The following is a 21,351-nucleotide window of genomic DNA, read 5'->3' on the forward strand; positions in this document are numbered from 1 at the left end:
TGGGTCGCTGTCATAGAGTTGCACTAACCACACCATCCCATGTAGAGAAACATTAGGCTGTGGACTGCCTTGGCAGAATACATCAGGCCTCCCTCTGGCTGGGGAGAAGGTGGGTGCAAGACTGGAAAGAAGTACTGAAATGGTGGGCAACCAGCTCTATCTGGGCCATTGAAGGATATCTGTGCTGTGACTGCAAATTGGACCTCAAGTCTGAGTTTGGTCTCATGGATGGAGAGGAGACAACATTGGGATCACCAAATGCAATCAAGTCAGGTTTCTCCCACATATGCAGGGATTGCTCACAACACAATTCCTGTCTGTTCATCCCTTTCCACCCATCTCTCCATGGCCCCTGGTACTTTCCCTTGCAAAAGCAATGTTCAACACTTGCACTTGCTCCCTTATTACCAAAAAACCTAAGCAGCCTTTCCAAATGAGGCAGATTCCCATGCAACTCCTCCACATCAGTGAGACCAAGTGAAGACATGGATACCATTACAGAGCATCTACACTAGGTCCATAATGTCTCCCAGTTGCATGCCATTTGAACTCCCCTTCCCATACCCTCATCAACATGATTATCCTGGCCCTTCTCCATCGTCAGAATAAACTGCTAACATAAACTGGAAGAACTGCTCATATTCCATCTGGGCAATCTACAGCTCAATGGTATAAAGACAATTTTCTAACATCAGGCAGAGTTCCATCTCTGCTCTTCCCTAATCACCCCTCTTTTTTATTTTCTTTCCTACCCATATATTCCCCCCCAGGTTTCATCCTCCTCCATCCAAATCTCTGCATTCTTCCAGTCTCCTCCTTCCTCCCCCCCCCCCCCCCTTCCATTCGGTCTTTTTATACAACCATTGTCTCCTTTTCTTATCAGATTTCAACACCACCAGCCAGAGTCTTAATCACACACTCCACCCTGCATGACTCATCTTTCTCCACCTGACCCCCATTTTTTTCTTGGCTTGCTCATTTTGTCTGGCATCTGCAAAAACTGCTTCTGTCAGTCATGTTTCACCTCCACTTGGTTCACCTACCCTACCTGGAGGACCTGTCTCTCCTCTCCCACCCTGATCTCTAAACTGGCTTCTCAACTGCATCTCTCCAATCTGAATAAAGGGCTTCAGCTCAAAACATTATTTTTCTCTCACTGATGCTGCTTCACTCAGAGTTCCTCCAGAAGTGCGAATTTAGCTTCATCTTCCAACATCTGCAGTCTCATGTCTCCACCACTTGCTTCTGGCAGAAATCTTCATTTATATCATCAAGGTCAAGTTTATTGTCCCATGTATTGAAAATGCAACAACAGAGGATGTTTTGCAGGCAGATCATTAGGCATCTCATATATAGTACAAGACAGGTTGAAATAACTCAAGAACTAATTGGAGACATCTTCAACGATCTCACATTGATCTGACGATCTCTCAAGCCACTTCACATCTTCTACTCCACAACACAAAAGCTTTGTCACTCATAGCTCATGGAGCCCTGTTCACCCATCACTTTACAGCTAGGCTTTATATTGCTCCACCAATGGCCGCAAGGTTTATGGCTCCAAGAAATAGAACTATGTCTCTCTATCCTATCTAAGACTTCTTATGATGCATTTCCCCAATCACACTTTTCACTTACAATTCCCATACTAGTTTTTGTAATATGGTGTAAGATTACGTTCATGAAATATCCAAGGACTCTCTGCCCTGTTAAAAGACGTGGAATAAATTTAAAAGCTGCAGGTGAGTGTTATTTATCACAGTACGGATAGAAATAAAGGGCTTGGGGTAAGTTTCATGTTAAAACCATGGAAGATTGTACTTATGGAGAGTGGAAAGAATTACAGACAAGGCATTAGTCGTCTTATGTCCATCCACTTACTGATTAGATCACTGCGATCCAGGAGTATCTGAAGATCAGCATCACTTATCACCTTCTCAGCGGATCCTTTCACAACTCTGTGGAAAAGTTTGAAAGACATCAAGTTGGGAAATATTATTTATTGTCCGTAATTAACAAACTAGTAATCCTGAAAATCAATCAACTACACTCGAGGATATTTTCTCAGACCAGCATTTTCTTTTTGGAAATGTCTTTATCCTTGCCCACCAAATCACTCCCAGCTTCATGCACTGGAATTCCAAATCCAATTCAACTCTGAAACATTGAAACAATGCACACAATCAACACGAGGCTCAGACATCCAGAGAGCACTTGACTAACAACTTCTGAGGACTGTTTAGTGGTAACAGGATGGGGCCAAAATATTCCAAAACAAATGTTATATAGAGAAGTTGATGATTGTTCTTATGTGTATGAGTAAAAATTATTTAATTAATGTGCATTAATCTATAATTACATGTTACCCCTCAATTTGCACAGCATCAAGGTCCTGGACAGAAATAATTCATGACTGGAAAAAAGGAGATAATGAACAAATCTGGAACCAGGAAATTACTTGGCTGCACTTTGCTGCTTCAGATAAAAGCAGAAAGAATGACCTCTAAAAGAAAATCCTAGCCACGCAGCAACCAAGCTACAATTTAGAACTTAAAATTTAATTAAACGAAAGAAAATAAAAATCAGCAGACACTCAAGAAAAAGGAACAGACGTTGGCCATTCAGCCCATCGAGTTGCTCTGCAAATCTACCCGGAGCTAGTTCCAACTTCTGGCCTTTTCCCCATATTCCTAAATACCTTGATTAATTAGATACTTATCACCCCCTTAAATTCCAATGACCTGGCCTCCACAGTTGTATGTGGGAATGAATTCCACAAATCCACAACCCTCTGGCTAAAGAAATTTCTCATCTGTTTTAAACTGGTACCTAATTTTAAGACATGCCCTCTTGTCCTGGATTCACCCACCAAGGGAAGCATCTTATTCACATCTACTCTGTCCAATCCTTTCAGCATTCAAAATTTTTCCAAGATCCCTTCTCATTCTTCTATACACCAATGAATAGAGTCCAAGTGACACTAAGCATTTCTTGTACGTTAGCCCTTGCATTCCTGCTAAATCTTCTCTATTCTCCCTCCATTATTACATCCTTTCTAAGGGCCCAAAACTGCACACAGTACTCCAAATGAGGTCTCATCATTGCCCCATAGAGCCTTATCAACACCTCTTTGCTCTTGTACACTATTCCCCTTGAAATGAATGCCAACATAGCATTCACTTTCTTCACTGCCAATCCATCCTGGTGGTTGACCTTTAGGTTATCCTACACAAGGACCCCCAAGTCCCTTTAAACTTAAAAATTTTGAATTTTCTCCCCATCCAAATAATTATCTGCCTGTTTATTTCCTCTTCTAAAATGTGCAACCATACATTTCTCAACCTTTTCAATTTCTTCAACACTTCCTACTCCACCACCTAACTTGGTGTCAACTGCCAACTTAGCCACAAAACTATTCAGTCCATAATCTAAATCATCAAAAGAAGCAGGCCCCAATACCAACCCCTGCAGAACACCAGTAGTAACTGGCAACCAACCAGAACACGATCCTTTTATTCCCACCCTTTGCTTCCTGCCTGTCAGCCAATGCTCCACCCAATCTCCTTCCTGTCATTCCATGGGCTCTTATCTCTTAACCGGCACCTTATTGAAGGCTCTTTTAAAATCCAAATACACAAAATCCACAGTCTCTCCCTTGTCCATCCTACTTGAGATTTCCTTAAAAAAATTTCATTAGGTTGGTCAGACAGGATCTTCCCTTCATGAAACCATGTTGATTTGGACCCACCATGCCTTGAGGATCGACTCCAATAACTTTCCCACTACCAACATCAGACTAATAGGCCTATAATTTCCTTTTTTCTGCCTCTCTCCTTTTTTAAACAGCGGAACTACATTTGCAACTTTCCAATCCTCCGGAAACATGCCAGTCTAGATTTGTAGAAAATCTTCCAATGCCTCCAGAATCTCCAAAGCCACCTCCTTCAGAACCCATGGGTGCATCTCGTCCTATCCGGGAGACTTGTCTACCTTTAGTCTATTCATCTTAAGCAGCACTATCTCTGACTGTATCATGACTGTACTTAATTCTATTCCGAGACCTCTGACTATCAGGTATATTGCTATTGTCTTCCTCAGTGAAGACTGAAGCAAAAATATTAATTTAGTTCCTCTGCCATCTCTTTGTTACCATTATAATTTTCCAGCATCATTTTCAATCGGGGTATGTTATTTGCCAACTTCCTTTCAAAATTCATTTTTTCTTTCCTAATGACTTTCTTTGTCTCTTTCTGTAAGTTTCCCAGTCCTCGGTTTTTCCACTAATTTTTGCCTTCTTTTATGCCCTCCCTTTTGCTTTTATTTTAGCCTTAATCTCACTTGTTAGTCACATTTATGCCATTTTTCCATTCATAATTTTCCTTTTTCTTGGAATATATAAATATATCCTGCACATTCTTGTGGAAATATCATCCAATTCTGCTCTGCTGTCCCTCCATCTAGCTTACTTTTGCAGTCGACTGAGATCGGTTCCTCTCTCAGACCACTGCAATTCCCTTTGTTCCACTGAAATATTGAGACATGGAAAGATGGGTCATATATAACTCATCGACTTTACCGATCATGATCCTGAGATTTAAGCAGCTCCATTAGTTCTGTAGAATCCAAACTGCATAGGGAATGATTCAAACCAGACTTCCCCCCTTTGAATTTATCTAAGCAGAAATGGAGAGAAAAACACTGAGCGTTCTGAATCACACAAAAGACTATAAAGGTTAGAAGATTTGATGGCGCAATAGGTTAGACAAGTGATTGTCATGTCCTTCTGGTTGAAATCCAGATTATGACAGTAAAAACAATGCTGGTGAAACTCAGCAGGTCAAACAGTGGTCATTTTATGTAGCCAAGATTCCTCTACCGACATTTTGGGCTTGAGCGCTTCATCAAGGTATCAACAAAATGTGGGAAAGCACCCAGACAAAAATGTATAATGTCTCTGTCTTGATATGCAGATGAGCTTATTTATGATAACTCCTAGTTGAAATGGACCAACACCAAAACTGAGCTTTCTCAGTTTTCAAACAGCCACAATATGGCCAATGTAATTGAAAGAAAAATTAAATTACAGGAAAGAGTTCCTTGATGGTTGGGTTTAAAATGTTTCTCTGAACGGAGAACAAATCCTCTCTCCAACTTCCTTATTGTCAGCTTCAGAAACAAGCATCCAAGCATCAGACAAGTCACAACATATCCAAAGTGTGTGCCTGCCCTACCCTATGCTTCAACTCCACTATGACAAACACCATTTAAATTTAAACATTCCACACAGTAAAAGGCCTGCTGGCCCATGAGCCCATGCTACCCAATTACACCAAATTGACCTACAACTCCTGTATGTTTAAGGGTAGGAGGAAACGGGAGCACCTGGAGAAAACCCACACAGACACGGGGAGAACGTACAAACACCTTACAGACAGCACCGAATTACCTGGGTTATTGTGCTGTAACAGTGTTGCGCTAACTGTGCTGCCACCATATGTGGGATGTAACTGTTTCCATCTTAAGCTTCCAATGGGGCCCTAAACATGGGAAATTAGTGGCATGCGAAAATTGGAATTTTTTTTAGATAAACCCACTGCCATTAGAAACCAATTCACACTTGGCTTACAGAAAAGTATTATAACCAGTTGGGGTATTCACTCCCTATGATAATGAGCTCAGAAACTCAAAGCCACTGTAGCCCTGTTTCTTTCACTTAACCATGCTGCATTGACATGTCAATCATTAATGCAGAAAATGAGTGTTTGAAATGAAAATGAAAAAAATTAAATGTTTCATTCATATAAAAACAATTTAAAAAAATCAATGTGAAAACAGGAGCAATGAAATAACCAAATGAAGTGTCCACCACCCTCCCAATCAAGAAAATACCATGCTTAAAATCACCAACTTTTATGAATAACCATCTTTTCAAGCCGCCTCTTGACTGTGGCCTTCTCCACAATCTTCTCATCGATGGTGTTGGCAGTGACCAGGCGAAACACCACAACCGGTTTGCTCTGACCTATTCGATGGCATCGATCTTGAGCTTGAAGATCGGCCTGAGGATTCTGGAAAGGAAATAAGGAGAGACTAACGGTAATTGCCCATTGCTTGTTAGATACGGACATTTGAAAGTCAAAACTAGATACTGGAAATCTGATTCAATCTGTAACTCCTGCTGTCTCAGGAATGCTGCCATCCTGACCACACCATCTTCTCCCCTCCCATTGAGCAGAAGAAGAAAGATCTTAAAAGCATGAACCTCCAAATTCAAGGTCAGTTTCTTTCCTGCTGCATTCAGGTCTTCTTCCACTGTTTTAACTGTATTTTTCTTTATATCGTGTTTCTCATTGCATGTGACAAGAAATTATTTAATAAAAGGAGAAAATGCTGGAAGTACTCATCAAATCAGACAGCATCTGTGATGAGAGAGGTTAGTGTTTCAGCTCAAACCCATCGTCAGAAGTGGGCAAGTGAAATTGGTTAATTTTGAGAGGGTGAGAGAGAGAAGGACAAAAGATAAATCTGTAAATGGACGACACCAAGCTAATTTTTTTTAATTTTTATTTTTCACACTATGAACCATATTAATCAAAATACACACAAATATTTCCCTCTTGAATATAGTGTCATTTTCTCCCCTTTTTTCCCCCTCCCTTCCCTCCCTCCTTCCCACCCCCCTCCAAACCCATTAAACGTTCAACATATACAATACAATAAACCCATTAAACAATGTCATCACACAATGAAAATAAACAAGAAAATTGTGTCATCTAGTTTTAAACACTGGATCAGTTCATTTCGACGTCTTCTCATTCTTTCATTCTAGGGGGTGGAAGTCCGAGGCAAGGCCTCTCTGTTGTGTTCCATGTACGGTTCCCAAATTTGTTCAAATAATGTGACTTTATTTTTTAAATTATATGTTATTTTTTCCAATGGAATACATTTATTCATTTCTACGTACTATTGCTGTTCCATTAGGTACCATTACTCTCAGGCTCTCTTCTGATTTCCAGGTTGGCATTATACATTTTTTTGTTACAGCTAAGGGTATCATAATAAATCTTTTTTGTGCTTCATCCAAATCGAGGCCTAGTTCTTTACTACTTATATTACTTAGAAGAAAGATCTCTGGATTTTTTGGTATGTTGCTTTTTGTGATTTTATTTAATACCTGATTTAGATCTTCCCAAAACTTTTCCACTTTCTCACATGCCCAAATTGCATTTAATGTTGTTCCCATTTCCTTCTTACAGCGAAAACATCTATCTGATACTGTTGGGTCCCATTTATTTAACTTTTGGGGCATGATATATAGCTTGTGTAACCAATTATATTGAATCATGCGTAACCTCGTATTTATTATATCTCTCATAGTTCCAGACCATAACATTTCCCATATTTTATCTTTATGTTTAGATCTTTTTTCCACTTTTGTTTGGGTTTATAGCTCATTTCATAATTTTCTTTCTCTTGCAGCAAACAATTTTCTATTCTTTTCATCCCTTTTCTCTCCAATTCTGTAAAGGAAAGGTTATCTATTGTGAAAAAGATTAGTTGATTTTGCGTCAATAATAATTTTGGTAGTTGGTCATTTGTTTTTTTCCTTTCTACATGAATCTTCTTCCAAATGTTGAGTAAATGGTGCAGTACTAATGAACTTCTATATTGAACCAGTTTTTCATCCCACTTATAAAGTATATATTCTGGTACCTTCTCCCCTATTTTATCTAGCTCTATCTTGGTCCAATCTGGTTTTTCCTTTGTTTGATAAAAATCTGATAGATATCTTAATTGTGCTGCGTAAGCCCCCTTGTTTTTACCATTCTGTTAATTTATTGAGCGCTATCCTCAGTTTCCCCCCTTTCCATAAGAATTTCCTTATTATTCTCTTTAGTTCATTCAAGAATTTCTCTGTTAAGGAAATTGGTAATGATTAAAATAGGTATTGTATCCTTGGGAAGATATTCATTTTAATGCAATTTACCCTTCCTATCAGTGTTAGTGGTAATTTTTTCCAATGTGCTAAGTCATCTTGTAATTTCTTCATTAATGGCCGATAATTTAATTTTTATAGGTGGCCTAAATTATTATCTAATACCTAGGTATAGGATTGCTTGTGTTTGCCATTTAAATGGTGATTCTTTCTGAACTCTGTAATCCGCATTATTCATTGGCATCGCTTCATTTTTATTTGCGTTGATCTTGTACCACGATATTTCTCCATGTTCCTTCAATTCCTTATGTAGTTCTTTTTATTGATATTTCTAGTTGTTAAGTATACTATGATATCATCTGCAAATAGACAGATTTTTTATTCCTTCTCTTTTATTTTTATCCCTTTTATTTTATGTTCTTATCAGTTCTGACAATGGTTCTATTGCTAAAGTGAACAGTGAGGGAGATAGTGGACATCCCTGCCTAGTTGACCTGCTTAATTTAAATTGGTTCGATATATATCCATTTACTGCCACCTTCGCCAATGGTCCCTTATATAACGCTTTAATCCAATTAATATATTTCTCTGGTAGGTTGAACCGCTGTAAACTTTGAATAAATAATTCCATTCTACCCTGTCAAAGGCTTTCTCTGCGTCTAAAGCTACAGCCACTGTTGGTATCTTATTTCCTTGTACTGCATGGATTAAGTTAATGAACAACAGACATTGTCCGTTGTTCATCTTTTCTTAATAAATCCAGTTTGATCTAGTTTTACTATTTTTGGTACACAGTTGGCCAATCTGTTTGCTAATAGTTTTGCTATTATCTTATAGTCTGAGTTAAGTAGAGATATTGGTCTATATGATGCTGTTGTTAGTGGATCTTTCCCCGTCTTTGGTATTACTGTAATTATTGCTGTTTAATAGGAATCTGGCAAGATTTGTGTTTCTTCTATCTGGTTCATTACTTCCAGGAGAGGAGAAATTAACAATTCTTTAAATGTTTTATAGAATTCTATTGGGTGTCCAGGCGTTTTATCGTTCGGCAACTTTTTTAATATATCCTGTATTTCCTCCATTTCAAATGGTTTTATAAATTTGTTTTGCTCCTCTTCTTGCAATTTCGATAGTCCAATTTTAGCTAAAAACTCATCTATTTTGTCTTCTTTACCTTTGTTCTCAGTTCAGTATAATTGCTCATAGAATTCCTTGAGGTTTTCATTGATCTCTGTTGGGTTTAATGTAATTTGTTTGTCCTTTTTCCTTGATGCCAATACCGTCCCTTTAGCTTGTTCTGTTTTAAGCTGCCAGGCTAGTATTTTGTGCATTTTTTCTCCTAACTCATGATACTTCTGCTTTATTTTCATTATGTTCTTTTCCACCTTAAGTTTGTAATATTCCATATTTTATTTTTTTTGTCCGCCAATTCTCCTTTTTTTGTTGTATCTTCCCTTATTGCTAGTTCTTTTTCTGTACCTATTTTCCTTTCCAGCTGTTCTATTTCCCAATTGTAGTCCTTTTTCATCTTAGTTACATAACTTATTATCTGCCCTTTAATGAATGCTTTCATTGCATCTCATAATATATATTTGTCATTCACTGATTCCGTATTTATTTCAAAGTACATTTTAATTTGGCGCTCAATAAATTCTCTAAACTCCAGTCTTTTAAGTAGCATGGAGTTTAATCTCCATCTACATGTTCTTGGTGGGATGCTCTCCAGTTGTATTGCTAATAACAGGGGTGAATGATCAGATAACAATCTAGCTTTATATTCCGTTTCCTTAACTCTCCCTTTGATATGGGCTGACCACAGGAACAGGTCAATCCTTTTATGTCTACTTGAATAATATGAGTATTCCTTCTCCTTTGGGTGTTGCCCCCTCCATATTCCCAAAAGTTACATTTCCTGCATTGATTTAACCATAAATTTGGGATTTTGTTCTTTTTGCTAGTCTTTTGTCCAGTTTTATCCATCTTTGGATCCAAATTAAGGTTAAAGTCCCCTCCTATCAATATATTCCCCTGCACATCTACAATCTTCAAAAAATATCTTGCATAAACTTTTGATCCATTTCATTAGGTGCATATATATTGACCAAATTCCAGATTTCTGAATATATCTGACACTTTATCATTGCATACCTCCCTTTTGGATCTATTATTTCCTCCTCTATTTTGAATGGTACATTTTTATTGATTAATATACCTACACCTCTGGCTTTTGAATTATATAATGCTGTCGTTACGTGCCATACCCAGTCTCTCCTTAATTTATTATGTTCCACTTCAGTTAGATGCATTTCCTGCACAAATGCTATATCTATTTTTAATTTTTTCAGTAAATTTAATAGCCTCTTCCTTTTAATTTGGTTATGTATTCCATTAATATTTATAGTCATATAGTTCAACATGGCCATCTCATACTCTGTTTACACCTCATTTCCACTTCCTCACCACCATATTTCCCCTTTTCCCCATTTTCATCTCTCAGTTTTCCTTTTTTGAACTCAACATATGACAACACTTCTAAAACATAAAATTCTTCAACCACTCCCACATCTAAAATTCCCTTAACCCCAAGTGTCCACACACCTCTCTGAGTCATGCCTTCTCCCTTGCCGGGCAACCAAAACTCCCCTCCTCATTCGGACTGCGAACCAGTTTGCAAGTGTAAATTGATTTCGCGGTGACTGTTATTCTCTCCCACCCAAACCCCTCCAAAAAAGACTTTTATCTTCACATTAAAACAAAGCTCCCCCTCTTTTCTTTTTCCCCTCCTTGTTTTCCTCCTTCTCCCTTATTTCCCTTTTTTTCCCCTTCTTTAGTTCTTACTTATATACATTATTTTTACATCTTTATATGTAGTTTATCATGGTTCTTCGTTCTTGTTACATCTCTTCATCTCTTTTTCTGTCCTGCAGGCGTTGGCAAATTCTCATGCTTTCACCGGATCCGAGAACAGTCTGTTTTGCTCCCCCGGGATAACAATTTTAAGCACCACTGGATATCTTAACATAAATTTATAGCCTTTTTTCCATAGGATCGATTTTGCTGCGTTAAACTCCTTCCTCTTCTTTAGGAGTTCAAAACTTACGTCTGGGTAAAAAAAAATATTTTTTGACCCTTGTATTCCAATGGTTTTTTGTCTTCTCTAATTTTATTCCTTACCCTCTCCAATATATTTTCTCTTGTCATGTATCTCAGAAATTCTACTAAAACCGATCTTCGTTTTTGTTGTGAGACTGGTTTCAGGGCTAGTGTTCTGTGTGCCCTTTCTATTTCCATTCCCTCCTGCATTTCTGGCATTCCCAGGACTTTTGGGATCCATTCTTTTATAAATTCTTTCATATCTTTGCCTTCTTCATCTTCCTTTAGGCCCACTATATTTATATTCTTTAACCTACTATAGTTTTCCATTATATCCATCTTCTGAGCTAACAACTCGTGTTTCTTTAACTTTTTTGTCACTTTCTTCCAATTTTCTTTAAGTCATTCGCTTCCATTTCTACTGCCATTACACATTCTTCCACATTTTCTAATCCTTTCCCTACATCTGTTATGACCAGCTCTATTCAACTCACTTTTTCTTCTGTACTTTTCATTTTTCTTTTCATTTCACTAAATTCTAGTGTCAACCATTCTTTTAATGCTTTCATTTGTTCTTGAAATTTTTTTTTAATCTATGTATGGTCCATTCATTTTACCTTCTATTCCTCTGTGCAGAGCTTGGTTTTCTTCTTCTGTGTCTGCTCTTGAATTTGTGTCTTCTACTTCTCTTCCTTGTATCTGACTTTCTTGTTGAGCTGCTTGCCTCCATGTTGTTTTTTTTTCCATGGCTCTTCTTCTGGGCTAGTTACCTGTTGGGCCTCCTGCTGCTGCTTTTTTTCTTCTTCACTCCCTTTCCAGTTGCTTTCCTCTTCTTCTAGCTGAGAGCCCTGCTGTCGGGCATCTCTCAGCTGGTCGTGCTATGTAGGTTCACTCCACAGCTGGGCCCCCCACCCATCAGTATTCTCCTTTTTCTTGTTGTGCGCATTGCGCACCACTGTTTGGCTCAGTGAGCCATTTTTGCAGTCCTGCAGTCGGGAGGTCGCGACACTGTAGGGTCTCCACTAACCTCGGGGAGAGGGCTCCCCTGTTCACGGTGGGTCCCTGCTTCTTCGTGCAGGTAAGACCTTCTCCTTTCACTTCCGGCGTCTTTCCTTTTTTTCCCCCCCGTTGTTTTTGATTTTTTTTCTTAGGTGCCATTTTCTTTCTTTTCTCCAGACCTTTATCTTTTATTTGTTGTGTTTTGTGTTTCTTGAGCTTTGCGTTTCCTTCACTTTTTTCTTCTTTTCTGGAGAGGGCTGGTATTCTCCTACCGGCCACTACTCCATCACGTGACTCCCTTGACACCAAGCTAACTGAAGTGATTCCAGACCCATATGGTTTACAGGTCAACAAGGAATGCTCAGAAGAGAGAAAACAAAGGGACTTCTTAAAATATGAATTGCAGATCAGAAGTGTTGCTGAGTACCCTGGGAATGGTCAGCATATCAGGCAGTGACCATAGAGAGAAAACAAATTATTACAGATGTATAACTGCGCACACAGTTAGAACAACAGTATTACAACACCAACAACCAGAGTTGAAATCCAGCGCTGGATTTCTCCAGGTACTCTGGTTTTCTACCTCCTTCCAAAAGTGTACAGAATTGGTAGATTAATTGGTGCACCTCCATTCAGTCCACAGAGACAACCCTGAGCTCCCAATTGCTGTTATTCTCCATCCCACTCCCATTCTGACCCAAATCGGTGACTTCCTGCATTGTTCCAACACCGCTTCAGGTCCAGCACCTCACCTTTAACCTGCACTCTTCAGGTTTCAATATCAAATTCAACAATATCAAATAACTTTCTCCTACTTATTGTATCAGATCTAAGCAGTTTTACTGTAAATGTATCCATCTGCATTATTAACTCAGTTTTAGGTTTCCCATGGACTCTGCTTGATTTACTGGGTAACACCCATGTCCTTTTTTTAGTTTTGAATTCAGCACGAGCTCAGACCTGCATTTCACAGCTTTAACATTTCTCTGCTTTCCTCTCTAATAACTTCAATCAGATTGCTCCATAGTTACTAAAATCGCCTTGGCAACCCTGAGTTCACTATTTCTTCTTGCAACAATTGACTTATCAAATCTACAATGGCTCCTTGAGCATCTCCTTCCTCACCTAATCTTCCTTTCATTCAACTCTCTCAACATTCCCATGATCTAGATCCCCAAGATTCTACCATTCAATCACAACATCCATAACTCATCAGCAAACATATTTTTGTAACTTGGAAGAAATATATATTCAGTGGACACCTGTACAGTCAACAAGGCTGCAGGAAGCAGGGTTGCAGTGAGATAGCTCATCCTGCTCTGACATCTACTCTATTGGAGATATTCCCTTTTTTCTTCATACTCTCTGAAACTTACTTTCTCACTTTTACTGTTCTGATGAAGGGTCTTTAACCTTAAATGTTAACTCTGTTTCTTCTTCAACATTTGCTGCCAACATGCAAGTTTCTAGCATTTAATGTTATTAATGGAAATCGATACTGGCCATCAAAGTAAATTCTTAATGCTGATGGGGAATGAGTCAGTATTTTTTTTAATGCAATATTACTTTTAGTGGGCTGTTGAAAATGAACACATTTTTAAAAAAAGCAGGGTCAGATCACATTGTACACAAACTTGCAAAGTGTCTGTCCAGCAGATCTCTCCATTTTAACTGTGATAGACTTCAAATCCAGCATTAAGATCGAAAATACATTAAAAAGTCAAACCCCATTTTAAAATGTTCCCTCATCTGGTCCCACCCATCACCTACCAGCCCCAGGCACCCCTCCCTCTGATTCTACAAACTGGCTATTCTTCCTCCACATTCTTAGTCCAATATATCGATCATTCTTTTTGATACCCAGATGCTATTCGACTTGCTAAGTTAACTTTAAGTTTAAGACATACTGCATGGTAACAGGCCCACATGTCCATATTGCCCAATTAACCTACACCCTGGTATGGTGAAGGGAAACTGGAGCCCCCAGGGAAACCCCAGTCCCAAGTGCTGCAGTAACCACCATGCCAATCGTGCTGCCCAGCAGTTTGATGTTTGCCTTTTGTTTTAAATAAAATGTCACACATTTTGCAGAATTATGCCCTTGCTGACAGTTATAACACCCTGGCATTAGATCAATGTGCTCTCTCTCTTTGCAACGCAAATCTGAATCAGCTGTCAGATTGTCCAGTTTGAAGACTTCTAAAGGAAAATACACATTGAACTTCACTGATGAGTTCTATGGCATTTCAACACAAGATTCCTTGCTCAAAAAACAACACTCATCTACTCCCCAGCTCAACCTGAAACATCCAAGAACTGGGAGGACTGTGTGGCAGGAGTACTCACCCAATCACTATCATATATAATGACAGTGTCTGCTGCTGTCAGGTTAATGCCCAAGCCTCCAGCCCGCGTGCTCAGTAAAAAGAGGAAGACTTCAGGATCATTGTTGAAATTGTTTATCTAGAGAAAGAGAAGCAATGTCTGTGAATACAACCCTCCAATGTATTCCACAATAACAAGAAAAATCCCCATTATGATGACATTTCAATGCAACTGTAAATTAATCAAATTATATATGGAACATAACAAAAACAAAGAATCTTGCACCTCTGCGCTTCTTGAACTACGATAAGCGGGGTTACTTTTTTTTAAGTGAATAAAAACACAAATATAAGCAGTGTGGATTTAATGGCCCATCTAAGTAAATTATGCCATGAGCTCAATGGAGCTGGGTCACAATCATAGACAAAGCTGGAGGAGGCCCATAGTTCAGACTGGGAGGAAAGGAGAACATAGGGTCAGATTTTAGGCTGGGGAAGGAGTTGGCAAATGCAAAAACCAAACACAGATGAAGCACTTTCCTTTCCCTGAGAAAGATTTTAAAAACTACATTTCTTGGTCAGTCAAATGGGATTTGTATTGAGCCTCTTGGTTGCAAGCCAAGACCAGTTCCCACAAAACAGCATTCTCCCTTTTAAACCAACACTGAAATAAATAGAAGGATATGAAAGCACCCATCAAATTCCAGATGAAATCATTTTGTTTTCATTGCTACTACCAGGCTCTCAGCAGCTCAAGAATACCCTTGTGTCCCATTTGGTTGCCCCTGTATTTATCCCTTCTATCCCATTCATTTGTCCATCTCTAATCTGACCTACCAAGCTATAATCAACCCACCAGTCCAATTCAGTGTGGATTGGTAGTTTATAAAATTTAAAAATAAACAGACTTTAATCTTCCCTGTGATCTGGGAAATATGCAATATACTTCATTATGGTCAGATCCTCTGCTGCAAAGTGGAAAGTTGAACATCTCAACAATCTTGCATACAAACACAAATTTTAGGACCCGGGAATGTTATTCTCAACCCTTTAATAAAGCAATTCAATAAAATCCTCGTCAATCTGATTGCAACTAAGACTCCACAAACTTCTGGTAATCTTTCACTCTCTTGACATCATAAATTTTTAATCAAAGTCTGCCTTGAAAAGATTCAGCAGTGGATATAAATGGTGCAGTTTGAAATCTAAATTTTAAAGCACGGTAACACACCATTTCAGCCCACGAGCCAATTACATCCAATTGACTGAAAACCCCAGTAAGTTTTGAATAGTGGGAGGAAATTGGTGCACCCAGAGGGAACCCATGCAGACAGAGGGAAAATATACAAACTCCTTACAGACCACCAGATTCAAACCCCAGTCGCTGGCACTGGTACAGCATTGCGCTAACCACTACACTAACCGTGCTGCCTCACAGCACCAGACAGGGGCTCATTCCTGAACTCAGGTACTGTCTGTGAGGTGTTGTTACCCTGAGTTCTCGGCTTTCCTCTCACATTCCAAGGACATGCAGCTTGGCTAGTTTATTGACCACACTAAGTTATCCCTAGTATGTTAGTCAGTGGGAAAATCAGTGGGAAACGATGAAAATGTGGAGGAAAGACCTGGGATTAATAGAGGATAAAGGGGTGGTTGACGATTTCACTTACTCCTAACCACCTGAAGTACAATCCCACTGTTTTTGCATTCAATTCCTTAAGCAATAAACAATGGTCACGTTGTTAGCTTTCTGAATTACTGGTGGACCCCAACTTGCAATGGGGTTCGGTTCTGCGTCTCGCATTGTACGGTGAAATTATCACAAGCCAGAGTCTACCTGTACAGGTAAATATCTGAGCCGTGGTAGTGGGAAGTGATCTGCATGCACTGATTGAACGGAAGCATTTCCTTCAGAGAAGGAACAGGTAGATCCCAATTTACCTTTATTAAAATAGATTCTGTTCATCGTAACTTTAAAATAACACGTCGAGGTCAATCTGTACTCATTGTACTTGTATCCAACTAGTCTTTGGTAAATCATGCACTTGGACACCCAAATTCCTCTGCATTTCAGACATCTGCAATCTTACCATTAAGGTCATGTATTTTTTGATTTTCTGACTGAAAAGGGCAACTTTTTGTTTATCAGATCCTTGCCAACACATTTATCCATATTCCTTTGGAGCTTCTTTGCATCTTAATTTCCAATTTATCTTTGAGTCATCATCAGATTTAAGAACCATTCCTGTGGTACTTTCATCCATGTCATTAATACAAATCACAATGTTTATATCCCAGATCTCTATGGCACACCACATGTTACATATTGCCAAGCATTAGAACCTTTATACCCACTCCTTATTTTATATTTACAAGCTAATCTTATACAATTTTTTTCTCCAATCTCTGGCATCTAAATTTCATAAAACCATTCATACTACAGTACAAAAACAGGCCCCTTCGGCCCTTCTAATCTATACCAAACCTAGTCCCACTGACTTGCACCCAGTCCATAGCCCTTCCATCCATGTACCTCTCCAAATTCTTCTTAAATGTTAAAATTGAGGCCACATTCACCACCTAAGCTGGCAGCTCATTCCACACTCCCACCACTGTGTGAAGAAATTCCCCCTCATGACCCGCTAAACTTTTCTGCTTTCGTTCTTAACCCATGTTCTCTGGCTTGTATCTCACTTATCTTCAGTGGAAAAAAACAATCTACATTTACCCTGTCTATTTCCCTCAATTTTAAATACCTGTCAAATCTCCCCTCATTCTGCTACACCCCAAGGAATAAAGTCCTAACCTATTTAACTTTCCCTGAAAATCAGTTCCCAAAGTTTGGGAAACATCCTGCTAAATCTTCTCTGAACTCTTTCTGTCTTATGATATCTTTCCCGTAGCTAGGTGACCAAAACTGCATACAATAGTCCATGTTTGGCCTCACCAATGTTTTATTTTGAAATTTTTATTAAATCATGATGCAAAACAATTAAAAACACATACATATTTTAAAACTAACCCCCCTATGACCCCCACACCCCCTCCCTAAACCACCAACCCTCCCCTAACCTACCCCAAAAAAAAGAAAAGGGAAGAGAAGATCAACCATAACAACAAAATTCATCAGTTAATTACCATGGTTTGGAGTAACACCATTACTGTGCAGTCAGGGGATTCAAAAATTTAAACCCATATAATCCAAACACAGGCTCCAAATTTTACGATAAAAAAATTATCACGCAAATTATATGTTATCCTCTCCAATGGAATACAACACCTCAACTCCAAATGCCATCTCCGAATCCTCAAATCAGTCCCATTTTTTCCAAGCAATTGCCAGATATTTTCTAGCTACAGCTAATTCCAATCTCAAAAATGCAATTTGAAATCTATTTAATTCTTAAATCAATCACTTAATATTACCTAACAAAAATACTAAAGGATCTAATGAAAATTTCACTTTCAGAACCTACTGTAGCGGCAGCTACACTGCTAACTGAAGGATCGCACAACCAGACGGGTTAAGTTCAGTGAGCAAAAACTGATTTATTGCAGGCTGCCTGGCTGGTCTTACACTCCTAGCCTGGACCTGGCTGAGACCCGCACTGGGGGGCCCCCGACATCACTGCGGCGTCACATGGGTCCCCAAGCGCGGGCTTCTGAGCCTGGTGCTAAGGTTGGGAGGAATTCCCCAACGGTGCCATTTTGGCCGGTTGCCCCGCCGTGTGCATGACAAGCGGGACCGGTTCACCTGCCTAATGGCATACCGCCACACAGCCCACCCCAGAACCAGCGCAAATGTCTTTTTTTGCCGGGCGGCCTCGCTTCTTGGGTTGGGCCACAACTACTGGTTCGGTAGGGTTGAGGTGGGCTGGCTTTAACCTGTCCATCGTAAATAGTTCCCACTTACCACTGATGTCCTGTGTGAAAGTGGATCCTGAACGCCGGATGACTTTGTACGGCCCTTCGAATGGTCTTTGTAGAGGTGCTGTGGACGGGCCCCGTCTGATAAAAAAAACATACTCTGCGGAGTACAGCGCGCTGGGGATGTAACAGGCCCGTGTGCCAAGTCTGGGCGGCGGTGGGGGTGTGAAGGAGTCCAACTGGGCCCGGAGACGGGGAAGTAGACCATGCGGTACGTATGCTGGGGTTTGTGAGGTACGTTGACAAACTCACCGGGTAAGGATTGCGGTGCACCGTAGACCAGCTCGGCTGATGCCTGTCGGTCTTCTTTGAGTGTTGAGCGGATGCCCAGGAGCACCCAAGGCAGCTTCTCCACCCAGTCAGGGCCGGTGAGGCAGGCTATGTGCTGGCTTAAGGTGGCGGTGCAATCGCTCGACTAGCCCATTGGCCTGTGGGTGATAGGCCGTGGTGTGATGTAGCTCAATCCCTAGCCTGTCGGCGAGCTGGGCCCAGAGCGCAGAGGTGAACTCGGCGCCCCGATCACTGGTGAGGTGGTTTGGGACACTGAACCGGGCAACCCAACCGTTCAAAAGCGCTCAAGAGCAGGAGTCCGTGGAGACATCTGACATCAGGATCGCCTTGGGCCAACGAGTGGTGAGGTCTACCACTGTGAAAAAGTAACGGTAACCTTTGGAAACGGACAAGGGTCTGACGATGTCCACATGTATGTGGCTGAACCGTTCCCGGACATGCTCGAACTTTTGTTCGGGCGCTCTGGTGTGCCTGTGTACCTTGGAAAGCTGGCAATAGCCCAGTCCGCAATCTGCTTCCGAAGCCCGTGCCAGACGAAATGTTCTGCCACCATACGGACCGTGGACCTGATGGAAGGGTGGGAAAGGTCATGGATATGGTGGAAGACTTGCCTGCACCACTGCTTGGGAACCACTGGTCGCGGGGTGCGCATGGAGACATCGCACAGGACTGTACCGTGACGAGTCGGGAGGTCCTGGACCGCAAGCCCGTGATGGCAGTCCTGAAAGTCCGCGTCTCCTCGTCGGACTTCTGGTCCCGGGCAAGCTGGTCGAAGTCGAGGCGGGGTGTCAGTGCACAAATGGCCGGTCGAGAGAGCACGTCAGTGACCAGTTTGTCTTACCCCGCCTTATACCGAACGTCGGTGGTGAACTTTGACACGAAGGAGAGGTGATGCTGTTGGCGGGCCAACCAGGGATCTCTTGCCATAGCGAGCACCTGAGTGAGGGGTTTGTGGTCGGTAAAAATGGTGAAAGGCCTCCCCTCCAAGAAATAGCGGAAATGACGCACCGCCAGGTACATGCCCAGCAACTCATGATCAAAAGTGCTATACTTGCACTCTGGTGGCGTAGGTCGGCTAAAGAATTCCAGTGGTTTCCACTGTCCGTTCACCTGCTGGTCCAGGATGGCACCAACGGCTGTGGCAGAGGCATCGAAGGAGAGTGCCATATGCAGATTAGTGCGTGGGTGGAAGAGCAGGGTAGCCTTCGCGAGGGCATCTTTCGTGGCTTCGAATGCCTTGCAGGCCTCTGGAGTCTAGGCGAGTGTCATGTCTTTGGCCGCGATGAGGGCGAAGAGCAGCTACGTGACATGCGCAGAGCCTGGAATGAAGGGGTTATAGAAATTGACCATACCTGCGAACTCCTAGAGCCCCTTGAGGTTGTCCGGGCATGGGCACTCCCTGATTGCAGCGACCTTTGTAGCAGCAGGTGTGGCTCCTTTGCCCATGATGATATGACCCAGGAACTGCATGGAATCTTTCTCGAACTCACACTTGGCCAGATTGACTGTTAGGCCGAAGTCGGCCAGTCGGGAGAAGAGGGTGCGCAGGTGAGACTTGTGTTGTGCCTGGTCTCTGCTGGCGACAAGGATGTCGTCCAGATAAATGAATATGAAATTCAAATCCCTGCCCACTGTGTCCATAAGGCGCTGGAAGGTCTGGGCGGCGTTCTTGAGCCCGAACAGCATGCGTAGGAAACCGAACAAGCCGAAGGGGGTGATGATGGGCATTTTGGGCATGCCCTCGGGGGTGCACCAGGATTCGGTGATACCCACACACCATGTCGACCTTGGAGAATACCCTCACGCCATGCAGGTTGGACGTGAAGTCCTGGATGTGAGGAATTGGGTAACAGTCAGGTACAGTTGCGTCGTTAAGCCGTTGATAATCTCCGCAGGGGCGCCAGCCACCAGAGGATTTCGGGACCAGATGGAGTGGTAAGGATCAAGGACTATCAGTGCGTCGATCCCCAGCTCCTGCAGATACGAGAACTCTTCCTTCGCTATCTGGAGCTTATCCGGCAGGAGCCAGCATGCCTTGGATCAGTGGGCCTTGGATGGGAATGTAATGAAAAACCCTGTGGCGTGGTGAGGCGGCAGAAACCTGCGGCTTAGGGAGGACGGGAACTCGTCCAGGATATGCTGAAACTTGTCCTTGGGCGTGCTGACCATGGCCATCTCTGGCTACTCTGTGCAGGAGCTGTTGAGGCGAATGGATTGGAAGGTACAGGCATCTACCAGTCGCCAAACTAGAATGTCGACCAGGAGTCTGTGCGTGAGGAGGAAATCGACAACCAGGATGGCAGTTGGAAGGGACGAAACGGTGAACCTCCACAAGAACTTCCGCTGGCCGATCAGGGTGGATGATCTTGTCTCCATACGTTCGGATCTCCATCGAATTGGATGCACGGAGGGGAGGTCCGAGAGGCCAGTTCTGGGACTCGATGGCTATGGCTGGGATGACGCTGATCTGGGCCCTGGTGTCGACGAGGAAGCATCGGCCCCTGACTGAATCCCACAGGTAGAGAAGCCTGTGTTATTGGCCAGCCGCCGCAGCCATTAACAGTGACCGGCCTGCTCGTTTCACTGGAACGAGCAGGACTGACGACACTTCCGAGCCTTGGCTCCCCAGCACTGGTGGAAAACACAGAGGCCTGAAATGGATGACTTGCTTCTGGCTATGCTCTTTGAGGCCCCTGCAGGGGCCAGGTGTTCCACCGCACTGCTAGAGGAAGGCTTGGCCTGGTCACGCCTGTGACTCGTAACCTTCTGGACTGCCGAGCC

General features: G+C 41.8%; 1 protein-coding gene across 4 annotated transcripts in view; it reads right to left on the minus strand.

Moving 5' to 3' along the window:
- hells (helicase, lymphoid specific) overlaps positions 1 to 21,351 on the minus strand; it is a 118,361-nt gene that overhangs the window by 17,863 nt on the left and 79,147 nt on the right. For 3 of the 4 annotated variants that reach the window (XM_069900837.1, XM_069900836.1, XM_069900835.1), the window contains exons 18-21: positions 14,375 to 14,491; positions 5,909 to 6,068; positions 4,577 to 4,673; positions 1,882 to 1,958 (exon numbers count right to left, since the gene is read on the minus strand). In XM_069900837.1, coding sequence (XP_069756938.1) covers positions 1,882 to 1,958; positions 4,577 to 4,673; positions 5,909 to 6,068; positions 14,375 to 14,491 — 451 coding nt within the window. Of the gene's footprint in view, positions 1 to 1,881; positions 1,959 to 4,576; positions 4,674 to 5,908; positions 6,069 to 14,374; positions 14,492 to 21,351 lie in introns of those variants that run through there. The other variant, XM_069900838.1, reaches the window with a different exon arrangement.

Source organism: Narcine bancroftii, chromosome 10, assembly GCF_036971445.1.
Source record: "Narcine bancroftii isolate sNarBan1 chromosome 10, sNarBan1.hap1, whole genome shotgun sequence".
NCBI lineage: Eukaryota > Metazoa > Chordata > Chondrichthyes > Torpediniformes > Narcinidae > Narcine > Narcine bancroftii.